This window comes from Sylvia atricapilla, chromosome 11, assembly GCF_009819655.1.
Source record: "Sylvia atricapilla isolate bSylAtr1 chromosome 11, bSylAtr1.pri, whole genome shotgun sequence".
NCBI lineage: Eukaryota > Metazoa > Chordata > Aves > Passeriformes > Sylviidae > Sylvia > Sylvia atricapilla.
The window spans coordinates 632,135-654,856 of record NC_089150.1 but is presented as its reverse complement, the minus strand read 5'-3'; the positions used below and the strand labels follow the sequence as shown (position 1 = coordinate 654,856).

Below are 22,722 nucleotides of genomic sequence, written 5' to 3'. Positions count from 1 at the left end.
AGAGCCAGCCCTGAGCCTTGGCACTGCCCTGGGCTGCAGGCTCTGGGGTTCCTGTGGGCTCTGGGGCTGGCTGCAGGCTCCGGGGTTCCTGCAGGCTCCGGGGTTCCTGCAGGCTCTGGGCTGGCTGCAGGCTCTGGGGTTTGCTGCAGGCTCTGGGTTTGGGTTGCTGCAGGCTCTGGGCTGGCTGCAGGCTCTGGGCTGGCTGCAGGCTCCGGGCTCCGGGGTTCCTGCAGGCTCCGGGGTTCCTGCAGGCTCTGGGTTTGGGTTCCTGCAGGCTCTGGGCTGGCTGCAGGCTCTGAGTTTGGGTTGCTGCAGGCTCTGGGTGTGAGTTCCTGCAGGCTCCAGGGTTCCTGCAGGCTCTGGGTTTGGGTTCCTGCAGGCTCTGGGGTTCCTGCAGGCTCTGGGTGTGAGTTCCTGCAGGCTCCAGGGTTCCTGCAGGCTCTGGGTTTGGGTTCCTGCAGGCTCCAGGGTTCCTGCAGGCTCTGGGTGTGAGTTCCTGCAGGCTCTGGGGTTCCTGCAGGCTCTGGGTTTGGGTGACTGCAGGCTCTGGGGTTCCTGCAGGCTCTGGGTGTGAGTTCCTGCAGGCTCCAGGGTTCCTGCAGGCTCTGGGTTTGGGTTCCTGCAGGCTCTGGGGTTCCTGCAGGCTCTGGGTGTGAGTTCCTGCAGGCTCCAGGGTTCCTGCAGGCTCTGGGTTTGGGTTCCTGCAGGCTCCAGGGTTCCTGCAGGCTCTGGGTGTGAGTTCCTGCAGGCTCTGGGGTTCCTGCAGGCTCTGGGTTTGGGTGACTGCAGGCTCTGGGGTTCCTGCAGGCTCTGGGGTTTGCTGCAGACTCTGGGTTTGCTGCAGGCTCTGGGGTTGGGTTGCTGCAGGCTCTGGGGTTTGCTGCAGGCTCTGGGGTTTGCTGCAGGCTCTGGGGTTTGCTGCAGACTCTGGGTTTGCTGCAGGCTCTGGGTTTGGGTGGCTGCAGGCTCTGGGGCTGGCTGCAGGCTCCGGGGTTCCTGCAGGCTCTGGGTTTGGGTTGCTGCAGACTCTGGGTTTGCTGCAGACTCTGGGTTTGCTGCAGGCTCTGGGTTTGGGTTGCTGCAGGCTCTGGGTTTGGGTGACTGCAGGCTCTGGGGTTCCTGCAGGCTCTGGGGTTGGCTGCAGGCTCTGGGTTTGGGTGGCTGCAGGCTCTGGGTTTGGGTGGCTGCAGGCTCTGGGTTTGGGTTGCTGCAGGCTCTGGGTTTGCTGCAGGGTGGTGAAGCTGTGTGCTCCGACCTCTGACTGCACAGGGTCACATCACTGAGCTGGGCTGATGTTCCACGCTGCTGCCATTGCTCCTGCTGGCCTTGGGCCTGTCCTTGTTTCCCCTCAGCTCGTTTTTCCAGGGAATGAGCTTGTCTTTCAGGCATGAAAAGCTGACAGCTCCTGTCCAAACATCCAGGCTGGGATAAATTGGGAGCCTGCTGGTGTCACCTTGCCCCGGTGCCTGCTGCAGCACTTTGGGGCTGTCTCCTGCCGTCCCCTGGTGCGTTCCTCACGTTCAGAAAGCCATGGCTGATAAATTCATGGCACAGACAGTCAATAGCTTCATTTCCCAAAGGTATGGGCTGCTGGGGTGGGTCTTGCTCGTCGTTCTCCTGTCGGGAGGCTGTTGGGATGTCTCTGCAGGGTGAACACACATGGATGGACGACCTTCATCTGCTTTCAGTGAGCAGCAAAAAGTGCAGCACTCCCAGAGCCCCCGTGTCCCTCCTCCTCCCCAGAGCATTCCCCACTGTGTTCCTTTCTCTAGGGAGACCACCCCGAAAGGCCAGTGCCAGAGGCATGGAGACGTGCCACATTCCCAAAAGACACTTGGAGAAAGGCCGAGCAGGGCCAATTAAAAATGTATTGTTTTGGTTTGGGGTAAAATTGCGAGGGAATTTTTGAATGGGGTTTTTTTGGAGAGTAAATTTAAAATTTTTTTATTACTATTTTTTTAGTTGGTTTGGGAAAAGATTTTTTTTTTTGGAGAAAAGTGGAAAAATTATTTAACAAAGTGTTTATAAGTATAAAGAATGAATAATATGAAACAGCAAAACTTTTTGTTCTTTTCAAAAGAGGTGGTAAAATTGAGAGAAGTTTTTGTTGTGAGTTAGTGTAGTTTTTATAGTTTTTTATTAGTTTTAGGGGTTTTTGGTGTTGGAAAATGTTGAGGTTTAGGTTTTGGTAGGTTGTAGGTGTGAGATTTTGGTGCGGTTTTTGTTTTTTATTTAGGATAGGTTTAAATAATTTTAAGGAAAATAAAAGAAAAAAGAAACAATTTAGGGAATTTTTTGTTTTAGTTAGTAAAACAAGTTATCATCAGGTTATGGCAACGCAGCTCCATGTCTCCTGCAGACCTTCTGACTTGCACAGCTCCATGTGCAGTGTATGAACTCTCCCAGCTGGATCAGAATTGCCTTGACATTGCCGTGGGGTGGCTGTGGTGAGCTGAAGGTGGCTGTTGGGTGTGTGGGCATGTTCCCTGTGCCAGCCCCTCCGCCCTCCTCACCGTGAAGGGAAAACCTCCATCCCAACACCCTTAAATGAGCCTGGGCCAGGGTTGTGTGGGCACGGTCACGTGGGGCTGGGAGATTTGGGGCTTGCTGGGACACGAGGAATGGCTGAAGAAACAGCTGTGTGAAGGACAGGGGACACTGTCAGTGCTGTCCCCCTGAGGATCAAGCCTGTCCTGCTCTTTTGCAGATGTCGGGGAGCCAGCCTCAGGTGGGCAGAGGAGCGCCGTGCCTGCGCTGCCGAGGGCTCTGCGCCGCCTTCGAGCCACACCCCTGGAGGTAACCTGCTGCTGTCCTGACTGCATGTGCCTAGGGACAGAGCAGCTCCTTCTTTGATTCCTTATTTCCAGTTTTTCCTCTTAGAAACACCAGTTTGGGTGAATGGCCCCGATAGCAGCAGCTGGGGGAGCAGAGCAGGACAGTGCCCAGCTCAGGGCTGGGGCTGCTCCCTGCCCCACAGGACAACAGAGGGGCTTTCAAATGGAATGCAGGCATCCAGATATCACTGATCAACAGGGAATTGTGCCTTCTGAGCAGCCTCACAAACACTGGGCCCCCCTCTGCTCCTGGGGAGCTCCCTGGGCCAGGGAGCCTGTGGTCCAGCTGTGCTGCTGCAGCTGGCAGGCCTTGGATGCCTTCAGCTCCCACTTGTGAAACCTGAACGTTAAAGCACTCATTTGGTGGAAGCACAACCATTTCTTTTATTGACTCCATTAAAGGCTGGTTGGAGTCATTCTTACTCCAAGATCCTGCTGAAATCCTCGGGGTTGTGTCAGAGTTACTTTGCCCCTTTTGCCATTAGTGTTTGATGGCAGTGCTGGCCACCAAAGTGCCCTTAGTCTGCATGATTTATACCTATTATCACTCAAATTACAGTCAATTAAACATCAGTTCCTTCCAGCAGTCCCTTTTTTAATGGCATGAAAGGATTCATAATAGGCAAGGCTGGTGCTGGTCTGTTGGAGTCTGGTGAGACTAATCTCCAGTCTAGTGATGCTTGAAGGGCTTTCCAGAGTTCAAGGGAAGCAGCAGCTCCCCGTGGGTGGGAGGCAGCAGATTTTGTGGTGCCAGGAAAGGGGGAATGGCTTCCCAGTGCCCAGGGCAGGGCTGGATGGGATGTGGGGCAGGAATTGTTCCCTGGCAGGGTGGGAACCTGGCACAGGGTGCCCAGAGCAGCTGGGGCTGCCCCTGGATCCTGGCAGTGCCCAAGGCCAGGCTGGACACTGGGGTTGGAGCACCTGGGGCAGTGGGAGGTGTCCCTGCCGTGGCAGGGGTGGCACTGGGTGGGATTTAGGGTCCCTTCCATCCTGAGCCTTGTGTCCACGCCATAAGGCCAGGCTGCCGCCCCACAGCCGAGCCGCTGTGCAAGCCCCGCTGACAGCTCCTGCTCTCTCGTGGGCCACAGGAAGATCTGCAAGTCGTGCAAGTGCAGCCAGGAGGAGCACGGGCTGAGCTCGGAGCTGGAGGATGACCGCAAGGTCGGGCGCCTGCTCTCGGGCTCCAGGCACTCCACGCTCACCGCCCGCCTCAAGGGCGGCGACGGCGCCCGCGTCTACAAGAGGAACCGCATGATCGTCACCAACCCCAACATCTCGGGCAAGGACCCCACCTTCGACACCATCACCTACGAGTGGGCCCCCCCAGGCCTCACCCAGAAGCTGGTAAGGGGCTCCGGGGCTCTGCTCTGGGATGTTGTTATCGGGGGAAACAGCACGTCGTGGTTTGCCTCAGAGAGCACAAGTGTGCAGAGGCCGTGTTTTGGGAACTGTGGAAACAGGCAGAGAAGGTAGGAGAGGGGATGGAATGCCTTTGGGGTTTATAGTTGTGTTTGCATTTCTAGGAGAAGTCTTAATGGATTTCCCAACTGCCAAACTCACTCTTTTGGTAAAGCTCATCTGCAGTAAAAGCATGGCTGAGGAGAGGTCCATGCCTGCTGTCCTGCAGCCCTGTGCAGCCCATGCCTGCTCCAAAGGCCCGGGCTGCATGGAGAACACCCCTCCAGGCCGCCTGGGCTGGGCTGGGCAGGCACAGGAGCAGAAGGGGTTTGCCTTCTGCTGAGCAGCTGGGTGGCTGTGCCCCAGGACTCCTCCTGTCCTGCTCTCAGAGCATCCCTGTGCTGCTGGAGGGGTCCTTCCCTGGAGAGTGGGCTCAGAGGCCCAGTCCCGGGTCCCTCACCCTGCCTTTGATGGAGAACAGCCCTGTTCCCAGCCTTGAGGAGCTTCCTGTCCCCAGGAGCACGAGTGGGAGGGCTCCTTGTGCCCGGGCATGTGAGCCTGGCTGAGAGCTGAGCTCTGCCCAGTGCTGCTGCCAGCAGAACCACTCTCACATCGAGCTCTGGAGCTGGCAATTTTTTTCTTACAGTTAGGGCATAATCTGGTCCAAAGGAAAAACACATTATAAAGAGAGCTCAGGGTAAAAAAGGCGAGCTAGGGAGTGTGGTCCTGTTCCGAGGGCTGGATCCAACACCGAGCCCCCAGCCCAGCTCCAGCTCCCTCCCGTGCCTGGTCTCCATCTGGACCAGCTGTGTGGGGACGGGTGGAAGTGGTTTTCAGCATGTGGAAGTGTGAGCCAGCAGAGCATTTCTTGCGGGAATGCATTTAGCTGGCTTTTCACTGTGCTGTGGTATAAAACTGTTCTGTATTCCACTGTCAGCAGTGGTGAAGAGCTTCTGCTCCTCAAATGAAACAAATAGCTGCAAGCTGTTGATACAAATAGCTGAAAGCTGCTGAAATGCAACCAGACCTTTCTAAAGAAGAATTTGGGATACAGATGTGACAGTGCAGCTGCAGCCCCCAGAGCCAGAGTGGTTAATTCTGCTTAAATGCCAGTTGCCCTGAGGGCCTTGGGCAGGGTGAGGGGTGAGCTGTGAGCTGGGGATGCTTCACTGAGATCCTTGCCTTCCCTTCCCGGGCTCTGTGGAGCTGGCCCAGCAGGATTGTTTGTGTGCAGCCTTTGCTCAAGGGGAATGGGAGCTGCTGAGGGGCTGGAGAACAATGATGGCCCTGTTCCCAGCAGCCTGAGCATGCTGCCAGCCCAGGATGGATCAGGAACCCAGCTCCCATGGGCTGCAGCAGGGGGCTGGTGCTGCCTCGGCCAGGGTCAGCCCCTTGCCCTAAAGGATGCCCAAACTCTGTGGCTTCTGGGCTGATTTTCTCTTCCATGGCCCTGAACCTGCCCTTGTGAGAGTGTGTGTTTGGGGTGATCCCAAATGCAGCTGTGGGGAGCCCAGTTCTCCCCTCCTGTAGCATCCAGCTCCAGCCCTGTGCTGCTGGCAAGGGGCAGCTCCGAGGGTACAAAATACCTCTGTTTAGGTTTGATAAAGAGAACTCAGTGTAAAAAGGGAAATGAGGAGCATGGTCCTGTACCAGGAGCTGGATGCAAAACTAAGCCCCCAGCCCAGTCCCAGCCTCCTGATGGGGGAGATTCAATAACTTTCACAAAGGTTTTGATCCCTTTATAGTGCCTGGACAGGCTGGAATGTATCTTGGTTCAAGTAAACAAGGAGCAGGAGCTTTGGAGACAACCTTGATAAATTCTGGCTTGCAGATCAACTTGACAAACTTTGAGGAGAAGTGTTGGATGTCAGCCACTCTCGGGATAGTTTCAAAGGGATTTGGGCCAAAAAGCTGTTCGTGCACAACTGCCTTGCTCCAGTGGTTTCCTCCTGAAGGCAGGCTGGAAACTTGGGATGGCTTTTAACCTTGTTTTGCTGAAGTGGATGGTCGATAATAGGAGGAAGTTCAGAGCATGTTCTTGTTAAGCTGTGCCTGCAGAAGTCATGAAGCAGATACTCGGGTCCCTGGGGAGAGTGAAAAGAACAGCTCATAAAATAGCCCCAAGATCCAGTAGTGAGCAGTGAAAACTAAAATGTTCTTCCTCCAAACTGCCTGCACTCAGGCAACATAGTGAAGCATTGGCCATAACAATAAGTGATAGCAGCAGATGTAGCAGCTTTTTCTTATTCTTCATGGCAGTTTTTGGTGTCAGGTTGGATCTCTTTTTTTCCTCCTAATCTTTTGTCTGGACACGTTTTTATGATATCTGCAATTACAACTTTAAGCATTGCCTTGGTCAGGGAGTGAAATCCCACTGCATGTCTGGGCAGGCACTGAAAGCTGCCCCTGAGCAGGCTCTGAGGAAGCCTTTACAAAAGCCTTGAGGCTTTGCTGTCCTCTCTCAGCACAGTTTGTACCGGGAATGGAGATCTGGGGGTGGAGCAGGAGGCTCCAGGTGCCTGTGCTGGCCCCTTGCTCTGCTATCAGTGTTCATCAGGCTTGGCACATCAGTGCATTAAGGATTTCTCCCATGGGATCCACCACGTTGCTGCTCTGCTGGAGCTCACGCTGTCCTGGTTGGTGGCCCTGGTCACACAGCAGCACCTCTGTTGGTTCCTGTTTGTGGGGCAGTGCCTGTGTCAGCCGGGCAGGAGCAGTCAGGGAATTCTGGTCTCCTGTCATTCCTCTTGGGATTCCTCATGTCTGTGAAAGCCATTTGTGCACCAGATCACTGCCCCAGCATCCCACAGCTCTCCAAGCAGCTGTTTCCAAGCACCACCTTCTACAGGGCAACAGCGTCCCCAGGAAACTGGACATCAGCCCTGCCTTTGCTCAGGGGCACAGTGTGCCGAGTGCTGGTGTCTGACATCCCAGAGTGCAGTGATTTGAACCTGCACCCCAGGAGGTGGGGAAGAAGCCCTGCTCCACTGAATCCTGATCTGCTGCAGTTCCAAATTTCCTGTCAGGAATTCCGCCCGGCAGCACAGCTCAGAGTGGCCGAGGTGGAAGTGACTTGGAAGCTTTTCCTGAAATGCTGAAGAGTTCAGTGCTGTGCAGGAACTTGTGTGTTGAAAGGCCCAGCCTGAACCAGCCACAAACAGTTAAATCTCTTTGCTAAGTTTTTTAAGATGGAGTTTTCAAGTGCTGACCCAGTAAGAAGCAAATCTAAGGCAGCTGGATGCTGGTGGAACAGGGAATGGCCGGGAGCCAACTGGCTGCCCTGTCACTCCTCACACTACAATAGGAAAATGCCGAGTGGGAAACTCCCTTCCCTTATTCTGGAGAATTAACTGCAGCCCACAGGCACTCACCCAGCCTGACACTGGGAGGGCTTTGCTCTGCTCTTGAGGCAGTGGCCACTTATGTCAGAGACTTCATTTGGGGCAGTTTCTGGGCATTGCCTTTTTGTGTCACAGGGCTTCAGTGACCAAACACCTTCCCTCTGCTCTGAAATCAGCGGTCAGGTGGAATTGGTGGCTGTCAGTGTCACAGACCCAGCTGCTACCTGAATTTTTCCTGTGTTATGATGATTTCATTAATTGAGAAAGGATGATTTTTCGCTGTGAGCTGCTCTGCACACAGCCCCAAGGGGCTCTGGGGTGCTCAGTGTGGCCTGTGGCTCTCTCCCTGTCCCAGCACAAGGCAATAGAGAACTGCTCCTGGGTTTTGATGTTCATGGGTTTTTAGTCTTTTCAGCAGCTGTGTTATCAAATTTCATGGGCAATGTCATGGTAGTGCCAGTGAGGGAGGGTGTGCCGGGAGTTTTGTGCAAAGCAGGTCTGTCTGTGCTGCTTTGCTTCCCTGGGCAGACTGAGGGTTGTTTTTTAAAAAACAAACAAAAAGTAATCTAAAGCAGCATAAAAACACCCAGTCTGTTTTCTGAGGATGAGACAATTTGTAACAGCCTGGCTACCATTGGCATCTAAGCCAGTTCAGCCTTTTATTTCTGCACTGTGGGGTCAAACACTTCAGAGGGAGAAGGGAGGGAAAGGTGTTTGCTGCTGCTCCATGGCACAAGTGGAGCATCTCCCTGCTGAGCTCTGCCTGCCTGCCACAGCAGCTCAGTGAGCAGTGTCTCCTGCAGGCCATGGAGCTGCAGCTCAGTGAGCAGTGTCTCCTGCAGGCCATGGAGCTGCAGCTCAGTGAGCAGTGTCTCCCCTGCAGTGCATGGAGCTGCAGCTCAGTGAGCAGTGTCTCCTGCAGGCCATGGAGCTGCAGCTCAGTGAGCAGTGTCTCCTGCAGGCCATGGAGCTGCAGCTCAGTGAGCAGTGTCTCCTGCAGGCCATGGAGCTGCAGCTCAGTGAGCAGTGTCTCCTGCAGGCCATGGAGCTGCAGCTCAGTGAGCAGTGTCTCCTGCAGGCCATGGAGCTGCAGCTCAGTGAGCAGTGTCTCCTGCAGGCCATGGAGCTGCAGCTCAGTGAGCAGTGTCTCCTGCAGGCCATGGAGCTGCAGCTCAGTGAGCAGTGTCTCCTGCAGGCCATGGGGCTGCAGCTCAGTGGGCAGTGTCTCCTGTGCAGTCTATGGAGGGGCTGCAGCTCAGTGGGCAGTGTCTCCCCTGCAGGCCATGGAGCTGCAGCTCAGTGGGCAGTGTCTCCCCTGCAGTGCATGGAGGAGCTGCAGCTCAGTGAGCAGTGTCTCCCCTGCAGGCCATGCAGCTCAGTGGCCAGTGTCTCCCCTGCAGGCCATGCAGTACATGGAGCTGGTGCCCAAGGAGCTGCAGCCCGTGGCGGGCACGGAGGGCGCGCTCCATCGGCGGCGGCGGCTGGCGCGGCAGCTCCCGCTGCACGACCAGGACCCGGCCCAGTGCCACGGGCTGGCCGAGGGCGAGCACAAGCTGATGGAGGAGTTCGTCAAGAAGTACAAGGCCGAGGCCCTGGGAGTCGGGGAGGTGGCGCTGCCGGGCCAGGGCGGCGGCGGGAAGGAGGAGGAGAAGCCCCAGGACAAGGGCATCGAGCCCGAGTCACCCAACGGCGCCCTGGAGAGCACAGCCACGGCTGGGAACTACGTGAGTGAGGGATGGGATGGGGATGGGGATGGGATGGGGATGGGATGGGATTGGGATGGGATTGGGATTGGGATGGGATGGGGATGGGATGGGATGGGGATGGGATGGGGATGGGATGGGATTGGGATGGGATGGGGATGGGATGGGGATGGGGATGGGGATGGGATGGGGATGGGATGGGGATTGGGATGGGATGGGGATTGGGATGGGATGGGGATTGGGATGGGATGGGATGGGGATGGGGATGGGGATGGGGATGGGATGGGATAGGGATGGGGATGGGATGGGGATGGGATGGGGATGGGGATGGGGATGGGGATGGGATGGGATAGGGATGGGGATGGGATGGGGATGGGATGGGGATTGGGATGGGATGGGATGGGGATGGGATGGGGATGGGGATTGGGATGGGATGGGATGGGATGGGATGGGATGGGATGGGGCTGCTCTGGGCTCAGGGAGCCACTGGGAATAGATTTGGTCTCAGCTCTAGGGGGAGGGCGATCTGTCCCTGGTCCCCATCCTGCTCCCAGGGGATTCTCCACGCCTGCTGCAGGTGCTGGGTCATATCACGATGCTTTGGAGCAGCACTGTGAGAGCCTGGAGGGCCCCTCTGCTCCAGCCAGCCCTGCTGAGCACAAGGCTCCGTCTGGCAGGGCTGAGGAGGCGTGTTCTCCTCTCCTCCTTTCCCTTTCTATGCAGCAAAGGCCTTGCTGAGCCACCAAGGGCAGGGAATTCTCACTGTGGGAACTGGTTGGAGCTCTGGGTTCTCGGCAGCTCTGAAGGGTTGGGCATGACATGTCCCTGGATGATGTGGGTAGTGTGTGTGGTGGCATTCAGTTGAATGCTGGATTGATGATCTTGGAGGTCTTTTCCAACCTTTACCATTCTGTGATGCAAGTCAGTATTTCCTGGTGGGCTTCTTACCCAGAAAGAGCACAAAAGACAGGAGGTGAAGGCTCTGTCCAGTTATCAGGGAGCTGTGAACATGGAGATAGTGTTCCCAGGGCTGTAATCACTCTGTGGAAATGTAAACAGCTGCCCTGGGTCCCTGGGCATAGAAATGCATTTCCACAGAGAAATGGCTGAGATTCCTCGACACCCTTTTAGATTTATATTCCCCCAGTGCTGCCTGGAGTGGCTGCTGAACAGATGCTTATCATGAAATATGGTGAGTGGAAATACCTTGTCCTGGTCCTTGTGAGGGTGACTTGCAGCAGAGGATTTAAAGCTGAAAAAGCAAATGGTGTCCAAGTGTTTTTAAGAGGAGATTCTTTTCTGCCATTCCTGCACTGAGGTTGTACATGTAAAGAGCAGTTTTCATTTTCAGTCCATATTGGGTAATGTCTCCCCTCTGCCATGGTCTGTTAACGTACTTCTGACTTTGAATCCAGTGACACACTGAAGATTTTCACTATTGCAACAAAACACTGAAATTTAAGATAAAAAATAACCAAAAAAGGAAGGTTTCCTTTAAACATATCAATAAGTCATCCTAGCATGAGGGTTTACTTAAACTGCAAGTTTGTCCTTTCAAATAAATAAATACATAACTGTGATGTTATTCTCCTTAGTCTGAAGCATCATTTCTCTGAAGGCACCAGCTGAAAAATGGAACAGCTTTCCCAGCAGTGGCAGATCCAGCGGGACAGCCACGCTGTGCAGCCCAGGCCATGGCAGAGAGGACTGGGGCCACTGGCCCTGCTGACCACACACCTCATCTTCCTGCACACCCCTGCTGCAATCTGCCCCACGAGAGGAGTGTTCTCCCCAGAGCACAGAATCCTTACCCCCCCCAGAACTGGGGACTGCTCTGGTGGTACAAGTCACTGCCCTGGGATCAAATCAAATCCTGAGGCAATGGATCCAAAGTAGTCGTTGTTCCCCAAAGCCTGAGGCCAGCAGTGCAGGGAGTGCTCAGAGTGCTCCAGGTGGGCTCTGGGAGCTCCTTCCCTGGGAGCTGGCCCTGCAGAGCAGGAGCTGGGCATGAGCAGGGTGGGAAAGCTTAGAACAGGACACTTTTTTGGCCAACACCTCTGGTAGTTCGGCCAATAAAGTCTTCACTCCTCTGCTTCCATGATGGAGATGTAAAAGGAGCACTAAGCTGTAATCCCACCTCAAATTTGAAAAATCACTTCTTTGTAGTATGTAAATAGCAGGATATGGAGGTTATACAATGCTTGGGAAAAGCCCTGTGAATAGTTTTTCCCCTGAATAATTTCCATAGAAAGAAACAGCAAAATAAGTTGTTTTTTTTAACAGTTCTTGTTGGCAAGAAACTGGAGCTCAGGGTTGGAAAGGGCTGTGTTTGTTCTTGCTTTAGATCCTGCGAGATAAGCAGGGCTGGGCCGCTGTGTCTGTCTTGGGCTGACAGAGCAGAGGCAGCTGCAGGCTCTGGCTCTGGGGCTGGTGCCTCGGGAGGTGTTGGGAAAAGGGCTGCAGGGTGCAGAGCTCCTCGGTGCCCTCTGCCCACGGGGGCTGTGCCAGCTGCTCCGTGCTGCCACACCAGCAGTGCCACAGTTCCTGCCCCGGGCCGAGTGTCCCCGTCACTGAGGTGGGGCTGGGAGCACTTGGGAACGTGTCTGGAGCCCCCGTGGTGGAAGGAGCAGTGTGAGCACACAGCCAAGGCAGGAGACTGTGTCCCTCCAGCACTGCCGGCCTGGGGTTCCTGGGGGGACAGTGCCCGTCAGCGAGGTGAGACGCCCCAAGGACGGTGGGGCAGTCACTGGAACCCAGCCGAGGGACGCAGGAGGAGGTGGTGGGGCCTGGGGCTGCCGTGAGGGTCGGTGACCGAGCAGAGAAAACCTCGGGGGCTGCGGGGGTCCCGTGGCCTCTGCTGTGTGACAGGAGAGAGGAGGGGAAGGAAACCGGGCTGGTGCAAGGAGCAGGGTGCCAGCACTCCGTGTGAGCCAGGCCAGGGGCTGGCAGTGGTGGCAATTGTCCCTTCTCTGTCCCTGCCCCATCCCCGTGGCCTCCTGCAGCTCAGGGACTTGTGACAGCTCTGGCTTCTTTTTCTCTCTTTGCCAAGGTCGGGATGATTAACTGGAATCCAGAATTCCAACAGGGACTGTTAGTTTACTTTGCTACTGAGAAATCTCCTTCTCTGGAGAGTGGAAGGTGTCTGTGCCCACGGCAGGGGGTCAGAACTGGCTGAGCTTTAAGGTGCCTTCCAACCCAAACCATTCTATGGTTTTATTATTGTATCTACGAGAAGCTGTTGACTTCACTTGGGGTGATAAGTCATCATCTGGCCACTGGGGCATTCCCAGTCCCTGACCCCGTGCACCTGGAGCCTGCTGGAGGGGACACTGCTGTGCCAAGGCTCTGATGGGGCACAGCAGCGTAGCCACAGCCCGTGTGACACACAGGCTGCCCCCATCCTCCCTGGGGATGGGAACAGCGTCCTGCCAGCCTCCTAGTGCCGCTTTACAGCCGGCTCTTCACTAATCACAGGATCACTCTGCAGGCACAGATAAAGAGTGAACCAGTTGGTCTCATGTGTGATGTGCACGGATGCCATTTATCTTGAGATTAATCACATCTAATTCTGGCTCTTTGGCCTGTTAGAAATGGAAAACACTTGCTGAAATCTGTGGAGTGACAACTGAGTTAGGCACAGACAGAAAACAAAGAGAAGAGACCACAGTTCCCGATCTCTTTCCAGATTTACATCTTTGATGTGCTGCACTCCTGCACTATAGGCGTTCTTAACTTTTTCTTTGAGAACCTTTGGGTTTTGGTGAAGGTTTTAGTGTGGGTGGGGTCAAAAATATTCCGAAGACTGCCGTCTGCCCGCTGTGCCCACGGTCCGGAGGTCCCAAGGAGCCCGGCCCGTGGGCACAGTGCCCGGGGCTCCGGTGGTGGGATCTCTGCCTTGCTGTGCCCCGTGTGCCCACCGCGCTGAGCGCTGTCCCTGTCCCGCAGCGCTGTGACAGCTGCCAGCAGGCGCTGCCCGGGGACTGCCCCGTGGTGTACGCCGAGCGCGCCGGCTACTCCCGCCAGTGGCACCCGGCCTGCTTCGTGTGCTGCCGCTGCGCCGAGCCCCTGGTGGACCTCATCTACTTCTGGAGGAGCGGGGCCGCCTGGTGTGGGCGCCACTACTGCGAGAGCCTCCGGCCCCGCTGCGCCGGCTGCGACGAGGTAGGGACAGCCTGAGAGCCGTGACCCCCTGTGCCGGGGCAGAGTCCCTGTGATCCCTCTGTGCTGGGGCAGAGTCCCTGTGATCCCCTGTGCCAGGGCAGGGAGTGACCAGAGTCCCTGTGATCCCCCTGTGCCGGGGCAGAGTCCCTGTGATCCCTCTGTGCTGGGCAGGGAGTGACCAGAGTCCCCGTGATCCCTCTGTGCCAGGGCAGGGAGTGACCAGAGTCCCTGTGATCCCCCTGTGCCAGGGCAGAGTCCCTGTGATCCCTCTGTGCCAGGGCAGGGAGTGACCAGAGTCCCTGTGATCCCCCTGTGCCAGGGCAGGGAGTGACCAGAGTCCCCGTGATCCCTCTGTGCCAGGGCAGGGAGTGACCAGAGTCCCTGTGATCCCTCTGTGCCGGGGCAGAGTCCCTGTGATCCCTCTGTGCCAGGGCAGGGAGTGACCAGAGTCCCTGTGATCCCTCTGTGACAGGGCAGGGAGTGACCAGAGTCCCTGTGATCCCCCTGTGCCAGGGCAGGGAGTGACCAGAGTCCCTGTGATCCCTCTGTGACAGGGCAGGGAGTGACCAGAGTCCCTGTGATCCCCCTGTGCCAGGTCACAGTCCCTGTGATCCCCCTGTGCCAAGGTGGGGACCAGCTGGAGACCCTCTGGTGCCACTAGTGCTGGGGGGAGCCACCCAGTGCCCCTCTGCTCCCACCAGTGCCAGGCTCAGTCAGGGCTTCTGAGCAACCTGGGCTGGTGGAAGGTGTCCCTGCTCAGGGCAGAGGGTTGGGACAAGGTGACCTTGGCAGGTTCCTTCCGACCCCGATCACCCTGTGATTATTTAGGTGCCCATTGCTGACCTCCATGGCTGATGGGCTTGGTGGGAGGTGTGGGGCTGGTTCTCCCTGCTCCTGCCACGCTCCAGCAGGGTGAGGTGGTGGAAATAAGCACTTCTCTGTCTGTCTGTGTGTCTGTGTGTCCCGCAGATCATCTTCTCGGAGGACTACCAGCAGGTGGAAGGGCTGGCCTGGCACAACAAGCACTTTGCCTGCCTGGAGTGTGAGACGCTGCTGATGGGCAAACCCTTCACCCTGGCCAAGGCCAGCCTCCTGTGCACCACCTGCAGCCAGAGCAGGGTCTGAGCAGGGCAGCCCCACCACGACTGGGGGCGTTTGGAGATACAGGAGAAGGGGAAGAAATGTAAGAATTTGACTATTCACTTGCAAGCAACTCCGAGTCCCCTTGCATCCAGCACAGCCTGAGGGAGGAATTTCCTTGGGGGCCTCCTGGGTGTGACAGGGCTGGGAGGTGCAGGGGGTACCCGGCCAGGAGCAGCTGCAAAGGAGGGGCTGTGCTGGTTTTTATCAACTCTGTCCAACCTTCTTATGGCTAAGTTCTTGCAGTAGTCTTTTGGAAATAACACATCTCAACAGTAACTTCTGGCGTACTAAACCTACAGTTGTGGTCAAAACCGGGGGCTGTTTGTGGTTTTTAAATCCTTACTGGAATTAGACTAACGAGCTGCTGCCACTGCGCCAAGGCAGCGGGTTTGAGGAGTTTGATCAACTTGCTGAAAGCAAATGACAGAAAATTGCAGCCACACGCAGCTGGGGCTTTGTCCTGCGCAAAGATGCAAAACCAAGGAGTGGGCACAGGACAAGGGCTTCACCCTGGTGACAGGGGCAGGGCTGTGCCTGCTCAGTGACTCACTCAGCCCATGGAGCTGCCGCCCTGGAGCTGGAATGTAAAGAACTTTGTGGAAAACAGCTTTACACCCTCAGCTGTCTTGGGGGCAGAGTGTGTGTGTGTGTGTTCCTGAGATGCTGCAATGTCACTTTTTCCCTGCAATGCTTCAGTGACCCTTCCTAGTGCCCAGGAGCTGGACCTGCCCTGGGATCCAGCAGCTCCCTGCCCTGGGCTCTGCCCTGCTCCTTGTCCCAGCTGCCAGCTCAGGTCTGGTGCCAGCCCAGGATCTGGCACCGAGTCCCTGCAGGTCATATTGGTTCCCTGCATCAGGTGATGCTTCTGATACTCCCTGAAAAGAGCAGGTAATCCAGGCTGGCTCTGGTCTGTGCTCCCTCTGCCCCATTACACCGAGTCTCTGTGTGATCTGCCAGAGAACTGGGATGTTTTCTCACTGAGGTGAGTGTCCAAAGAGCTCACAACTGCCTGAGACTCTTTCTGCTCAGCAGCCTCTGGTTTCTGCTCCAGGCCTGCCCCCCTTGGTGGGTGTTTGCTGGCTCCTGCTGAAATAACTCTGAGCTGAGAGCTGGGTGAAGCTGGACCTGCTGCAGGGCTGAGCAGGTGAGCTCTGCTCCTGCCCCGGGGACAGGTCTGTGGCTGTGCTGGGGCATTCCTGGTGCCTCCAGCAGCCCTGTCACAGCTCCTGGGGACACTGGGGTGCCCACAGGAGCCAAGGGCAGGAGCAGAGAGGGGCGAGGTCTCTTCCAGCCCCCATGGATGTCACTTCTGCTGCATTTGGGGATCCACATTGACACATGAGCACTTCAGGGTGGGATTGTCAGCAGAACCCTGTTTTGTGGGTAACCCTCCCCTGTCCCCTGCTTGGGGAGCCCTGGGGGAAAAGGGGATCCCCTTCAGCCCAGGCAGGGTTAAAGGCAGCCGAGCCTCGGCGGGTGGCAGAGAGAAGAGGTGGCTCCTGCCTGCAGGAATGCGGGTGGGAGCGTGGGCAAACGGCAGGGCAGAGGCACGGGGACAGGAGGGGCTTTGGGGAGCACTGGGCTGGCCCTTTCCTCTCCCGGCCCTCACTCCTGGGGGCTCTGAGGCCAGGGCTGGGTCATGCCACGGGCTGCTCTCTGACAGGAGGGGTCAGCTTCACTTTATGCACAATGAAAGGCTCCAGGGAGCCTCCAGAGCCTACAGGGGCTCCAAGAGAGCTGCAGGGGGACTGTGGCCAAGGGATAGTGGCAGCCACTGCAGCATGTTCTGAGCTTTGACTTTGTGATCTATAAATTGTAACTCGCACAAGTCCCTGTTCAGCACACACTTACTCACTTCAGGCTTTTGGGACTGCTGGCACCTGCTCAAGCCTTGCAGGTATTTCTGCAGCTCGTAAAATACTGTCTGCTAAAGAAATTTACTGCAATTAAACAGCTTTACAAAATCCTGTGCCTCTCCAGTGTCGGGAGCAAAAGCGTGAAATGAATGCATCAAATCGCTGAGAACAATGGGAGCCTTTGGTGTCGCTGTTAGGGCTGAGGTTCAGGGCAGGGGGGAGCTGACCTCACCGAGGGCAGTGTTTTAACTCCTGGGGCTGCAGAGGAAAAGCCCTTCACGTCTGTCGATGGGGCGAGCACAGGGAATGTGTGAGCATCCTGCTCCACTCTAAACTCCAGCTAAACTTTAGTGCTTCTAAAGATGACTGACAATACATTTAAATGTTCCTAAAGCTCTGAATAAAGGATTTTTGGATACAAAAGTCTTTCACCTCCTCCCCCACTGCCGACCCAGGCAGGAGCAGGAGTGGGAGAGGGAGGGCAGAGCCTCCCTCCAGAGAAATAACCACTGACTGGGCAGAAGCCACATCTCAGCAAAAATTTTGCAGGCTGAAGTTTTTCAGAGCTTAGCTGCTCTGAATCTGCAAATATTTGCAGGGCTGTCTCGTTTGTGGTCCCCCTTTTTTAAAAAAGAAATATTGTAGGCAGAGAAAGGGCCCATGTGTCTGTGAGGGGGAGGCTGAACCAGGGGAGAGGCAGAGGCTGCCTAAGGACAGTGGCAGCATCTGGGTCACCTTTGTCCCCACAGCCCGAGGGGGAAGAGAGGGGAGAGCCCTTCCCTCACTGCTGCTTCCTTGTGTGTGTTTGTAATATTCTGGCCAGAACAAACAATTAAACTGCAATTCCATTTCTCCTGTGAGTGAGAGAAAGCTGCTGGTGCCAGGAGGAGAGAAACTCCCTGTTGAAGAGCTGTCCCCAGGGCTCACCAGAGGACCCCAGAGGAGGACCCTGCTGGCACCTCACCCCAGCCCTGCCCCACGCAGCCTGCAGGACGGGCTCTGCAGGCATCTGCCAGGTTTCCCTGCTCCATGGAAAACACTGGACACTGAGCTTTGTTACTGACTGAGTGGCACTGGAGGCAGTGGAACAGCCCTGTCCTCAGCGGGCAGTGGGGAAGAGGAGGGATTTGTGGGCACAGATGGTGTGGGGAGCCTGGAGGCGGCTCTGCACCTCCCGTGCTTCTGGAGCCGTGCAGAAATTCCTCCTGTGAGGGGGGAATCTGCAGTGGCCCCTTTCCCTGCAGTGCCTGGCTTTGGGTGTGAGCACCGCCCCAGGGTGGGGGGCTGCACTGAGGGTGCCCAGGCTCGGGTTTGCATCATCCAGGACAGAGAACAGTCAGCTTCTCCTCTAGTTTGTTTCCAAAAACAATTCTTTGCTTGGATACTGCTCCAATGAACTGATGCAGACCCGATTTACTGGAATGGATGGGATTCTTGTTACTTACCTTGGTGGTTACAAACAGCCACAGAGGAGCTGTTGATCCTGGGTATAACTCAGCAGGAACCTGATCCTGGGGTGCAGGACAATTGCCTTTACAGAAACTTTTAAGGGACTTTATTAGGCAGCCAATTCTTTAGAAAAATGTGATTTCAGATACCTGTAACTAATAAACCTCAAAATTCAGTGGCTGCAGGCGAGAAAAACATAAACCAAAGGCAGAGTGAGTTGGCTGTATAAACACTACAATAAAACTTGCTTAAAAGCCCTAGAGAGAAAAATTTAGAGGTGAAAAAGCAAGAATTCATTAAGTGAGGGTGGAAACTTCCTGAGACCTGCAGCAGCTGCTCCTTTAGGGCACAGCTAAGGAAAGCCCAGCTGGCTGTGTGTTCTCCTGTAAAAAGTGAGGTTATGTTTCTATAAATCTAATTTGAGCTTTTATTTACTTTTCAATTCCCTTTCTTCAGCCAAGTCACCAAAAAATTCATCCTCTCCACAGTGAGGGTTTTGTAGATTGTTGCCCGATTTCAAAAACTGTTACAAAAAAATACTAACATCCCCAGGAGCAAACCGGCACCAACAGGAACTATATTTTATCCTCCGAAGAAGGATCATCCCCAGGAGCAAACCAGGACCAACAGGAGCTTCACTGATGGTGGCTGCAAAGCAGGATTGATGTAAGGGCAGCCCCTGAGCGCTGCGCTGTGCCGGTGCCTGGGCGGCTCACAGCCAGGCCGTGTCACCGTGTCACCGTGTCACCTTGTCACCGTGTCACCGTGTCACCGGGTGCTGTCCCAGGCCGGCAGGAGCCTGTCCCGCTGTCCCAGGCCCTGCTGCTCCTGTCGCCTTCTCCGGCCGCCTCCAGGGCTCCGGGGGCCGCCGTGCCCAGGCCGCTGGGCAGTGTCAAAACACACCCGGCTCGGCTCGGCTCGGCTCGGCCCGGCCCGGCCCGGCCCGGCTCGGCTCGGCTCGGCTCGGCTCGGCTCGGCCCGGCCCGGTCCGGTTCGGCTCGGCTCGGCTCGGCTCGGCTCGGCTCGGCTCGGCCCGGCCCGGCCCGGCTCGGCTCGGCTCGGCTCGGCTCGGCTCGGCTCGGCTCGGCCCGGCTCGGCTCAGCCCGGCTCGGCTCGGCCCGGCTCGGCTGGGCTCGGCTCGGCTCGGCTCAGCCCGGCTCAGCTCAGCCCGGCTCGGCTCGGCCCGGCTCGGCCCGGCTCGGCTCGGCTCGGCTGGGCTCGGCTCGGCCCGGCCCGGCTCGGCTCGGCTCGGCTCGGGCCCCAGGGCCTGAGGAGGCTGAGGAGCCCGCAGCCCTCACCTCTGCGGGTCATTCCCATAGCGGCACCCACAGCCTGGGGCCACGGCTTGTTATTGCAGGAAGTTACACCAGACTCCGGGACCTTCATGCGGGACAGGCCAATTCTTTAGTCACTCATTTTACACAGCTTTCACACACGTCCCGCGCTGGGCCCCGCGGGGCTGGGGGCGGAACCCGCGGGGCGGGAAGCGGGAGGCGGAACCCCGCGCCCTGGGGACACCGTTTCCCGCCGGAAGCATTTCCCAGAGGCGCACGGTTCCGTTTCCGGACGCTCTTCGGGCCCTCAGCCTGAGAACAGTTTCTAAGTGGCTCTGACAGCCCTGTCAGTCCTTTCTACGTGAAAACCGGCACCGAAGGGTAACTTATCCACCGTGCGTGGGCGGAGGGGACAGAAACGGCCCTGCAGACACAGGAGATAGTGAGCGAGAGTTCTCCGCAGCCCGCGGAGGGCCCGTTGCCGTAGCAGCCGCGGTCCCTTCAGCAGATTGTCATGTTTTTAACGGATTTCTAATAAAATACTCTGTAGGTAACGATTAAGTGCCTGCACACTTATTATCACTGAAATTCGCGATTTCTCTTATTTTACCTATTTTTTTAACCCTCACTGTGCCGGATACTCCGCGGAGTATGTCCGTAGTTACGCAGATATTACGCTCTGCGGGGTGAATTTCCCAGTGCCTGTTCTGATCCCAAATCCGTGCCTTTACTCCGCGGAGTATGTCCGTAGTTACGCAGATATTACGCTCGGCGGGGTGAATTTTCCAGTGAGTAGTTCTGATCCCAAATCCGTGCCTTTACCCCGCGGAGTATGTCCGTAGTTACGCGGGTGTTACGCTCTGCGGGGTGAATTTTCCAGTGCCTGTTCTGATCCCAAATCCGTGCCTTTACCCCGCGGCTGTGACCTTTGCCCGGCGCATCCTCCGGGGCTCTGTGGCCGCTCTGTCCCCGCTCCGCGCCCGCAGCGCGTTTCCCGCCCGGGCTCATCCCGGGAGCTGTGTGTGTCTGGGCTTGTTTCTGGGCTGTGTGTGTTTGGGTTTGGGGTTTATTCTCTCTGTGTCCGTGTTTGTTGGTGTGTTTGACTCTCTGATTCTCGGTGTGTTTCTCTCCCCGCTCGGGTCCCGCTCCCGGCCCGGTTCTTGTCTCGGTGTATTTTGGGCCGTCCCGGGGCCGGCCGGAGCCTTTGTGGATCCTTTTCATTTCCTTTGGCTGCGGCTGCTCCTTCCCGGCCTTGTGTATCCCGTCTCCCGGTTCGGTTCGGTTCGGCCCCGCCTCCGGGTTCGGTTCGGTCCCGCCCCCTTTCCCGGCACCTTGTGTATTCCCGGTTCAGTTCGGCCCCGCCTCCTTTCCCGGCACCTTGTGTATTCCCGGTTCGGTTCGGTCCCGCCCCCTTTCCCGGCACCTTGTGTATTCCCGGTTCGGTTCGGTTCGGCCCCGCCCCCTTTCCCGGCACTCTGTGTGGTCCCAGTCCCGGTTCGGTTCGGTTCGGTTCGGCCCCGCCTCCCGCGGTCCCCTCGGGTGATCGGGTGCTGTAATAAATCAGCCAAAACTCCGTTTTCTTCACTGGGAAAAGGCAATTCTTTATTCCCATCTCTTCTGTGATACCCGTTCTCACACCTGGGGCCGGTAGTTGGTGCTGTGGGCTGGGAGGTTTCTGCCTGCCTCAGATTTTGGTCCGAAGGTGATTTGTGCTGAGATTCAGGTTGTTCACACTTTTCCTTTCTGGGTTCTCATGGGACAGATCTTATTTTTCAACCCATGAATAGGTTTTTGTGTTAAGGAACCTTTCATACCAAGATTGTTTAGGACACCTAGAAGAGACGACAGGCTGTTAATTTAATGGAGCAGGCCTGATCTTAGGAGGCCTTTCCTCTGTAATTCTTCTACCTGCCACAAGAGTTTATCCGTCCTGATGATGTGAAATGGGGCCGGAGTCCCTGGTGTGCCCACAGCGAGGAGCCTGGCTGTGACTCTGCGGCCCGAGGGGCTTTTCCCACAGCCCCAGAGCTCCGGTGGCCCCAGCAGGTCCCCTCTGGCAGGAGACCCAGAGTCACAGGGCAGGGGCCACGCTGTCCCCAGTTTGTGCCCTGTCCCCAGTTTGTGTCCCGTCCCCAGTTTGTGTCCCATCCCCAGTTTGTGCCCTGTCCCCAGTTTGTGCCCTGTCCCCTGCCGCAGTGGCACCACCAGAGCCATCTGTCACAACCCCGTGGTCTTCCAGCTGCAGGAAGGTCCATCCCAAAGCCCAGGAATTTTGTGAAAACCCCCCAACATTAGGCACAGTCAGTTCACCAAGATCAGTTTATTAAATTGTTGTAATTCATTTGGAGCCTTCCAGAATATGTTTAGTCCCTGTAAAGTCACCAGGAAAGAAAAGTTGCCACAACAAGTTTTCCTTGGGTTTGAAAAATGGCCTTTGGTGCCCGGCTGGGTTCAGAGCTGCCCACGCAGAAGGCGAAGGCTGAGCAGCCGCAGTCCCCTCTCACTCCCAGGGCTGCTCCTGGCGGGGTGATGGCCCTGACCCGCCTGTCTGCTGGGTGATGTCACCGGCACCACCGAGGGAAAGGCCAAATAAGGCAGCGATTTGGGGAAGATCTGTCCTAAACCGGGAGCTGGACCGATGACCGGCAGGCACTGAACACAGGGGTGATGTTACCATGCTGAGAGCCCCGAGGCCGCGCGGTCCCAGGGCTGGAAAAATCCCTGCAGGAGCTGGGAAGATGAGAGATCAGCCTGAGTGAGAGCTCCTTCCTCCCCACAGGCAGGCAGGGCCAGAGGGCGGCGTGGGAAGGCTCCCAGTGCTCCCAGACACATCGCTGCCGTGAGAACCTTCTGCTGGGAAGAGCCTTTTGGGGGAGTTCCTTCAGCGTGGCTTTGGCTTTTCCACACAGAGCAAGGGACCTGGGCAACAGAAGAGAAGTGATTGTAAAGGGCTTGAAGCCAAACACAGGGAGGAGAGGGAGGGATGGAGCTGCGGAAGGGGGAAGTGGTGCAGATCCTCCAGCAGCTCCGGGGCTGGGAGCCACTGGGCTCAGGGCAAGGCTCCGTTCCCCCTGGCACGCAGGAGCTGTGTGGGGTGTCCTGGTGTGCTCAGCAGCCTGGGCAAGGACAGAGCTGCGCAGGGACTCCCAGCCGAACCCACTGGGAATGTGCCCACCTCCCCTCTGGTGCTGCACCCCCTGACAGCCAGCAGGAGCCTGGGCACCGCCAGAGTTTTCTGTTTATTGGATGAAATTGGATTCAGTGTCGAAAGGTTGAACTTGATTTGTAAACCCCCCCAAGACCCAGGTCCAGGGAGGATTTGGGCTCCCCCAGCAGCATTTGCTCCTTCGGGCACAGCTGGGGCCTCACCAAGGGCTTGCTCAGACTCTGGAGAGCTGGAAAAACAGCCAATTGATCCAAGGCACAGCTGTGCTCCAGCTGCAGCTGCCTCGGTGGCATCTGCACCCCTGGCAGCTGTACAGACACATGGGCTGGATGTGCTCGGGACCGCGCTGTGGGAATTCCTGGGCCCTAAGGAGAGATCCAGGCAGGATCCCCAGTCC

At 56.7% G+C, this 22,722-nt stretch overlaps 1 protein-coding gene across 1 annotated transcript; it reads left to right on the top strand.

Annotated features, from left to right (window-relative positions):
• Positions 1 to 2,681: 2,681 nt before the first annotated feature.
• Positions 2,682 to 14,891, top strand: LMCD1 (LIM and cysteine rich domains 1). Its single transcript, XM_066327133.1, has 5 exons — positions 2,682 to 2,796; positions 3,923 to 4,178; positions 8,974 to 9,297; positions 13,222 to 13,437; positions 14,407 to 14,891. Exons 1-5 carry the CDS (start codon positions 2,708 to 2,710, stop codon positions 14,560 to 14,562), a joined length of 1,041 nt encoding a protein of 346 aa, XP_066183230.1. The 5' UTR covers positions 2,682 to 2,707; the 3' UTR covers positions 14,563 to 14,891.
• Positions 14,892 to 22,722: the final 7,831 nt, after the last annotated feature.

Coding starts and splice junctions, on each gene's coding strand:
- LMCD1 (XM_066327133.1), top strand. CDS start 2,708: ATGTCGGGGAGCCAGCCTCAGGTGGGCAGAGGAGCGCCGTGCCTGCGC. Junction 4,179..8,973: donor CAGGCCTCACCCAGAAGCTG/GTAAGGGGCTCC, acceptor TCTCCCCTGCAG/GCCATGCAGTACATGGAGCT. Junction 13,438..14,406: donor GCTGCGCCGGCTGCGACGAG/GTAGGGACAGCC, acceptor TGTGTCCCGCAG/ATCATCTTCTCGGAGGACTA.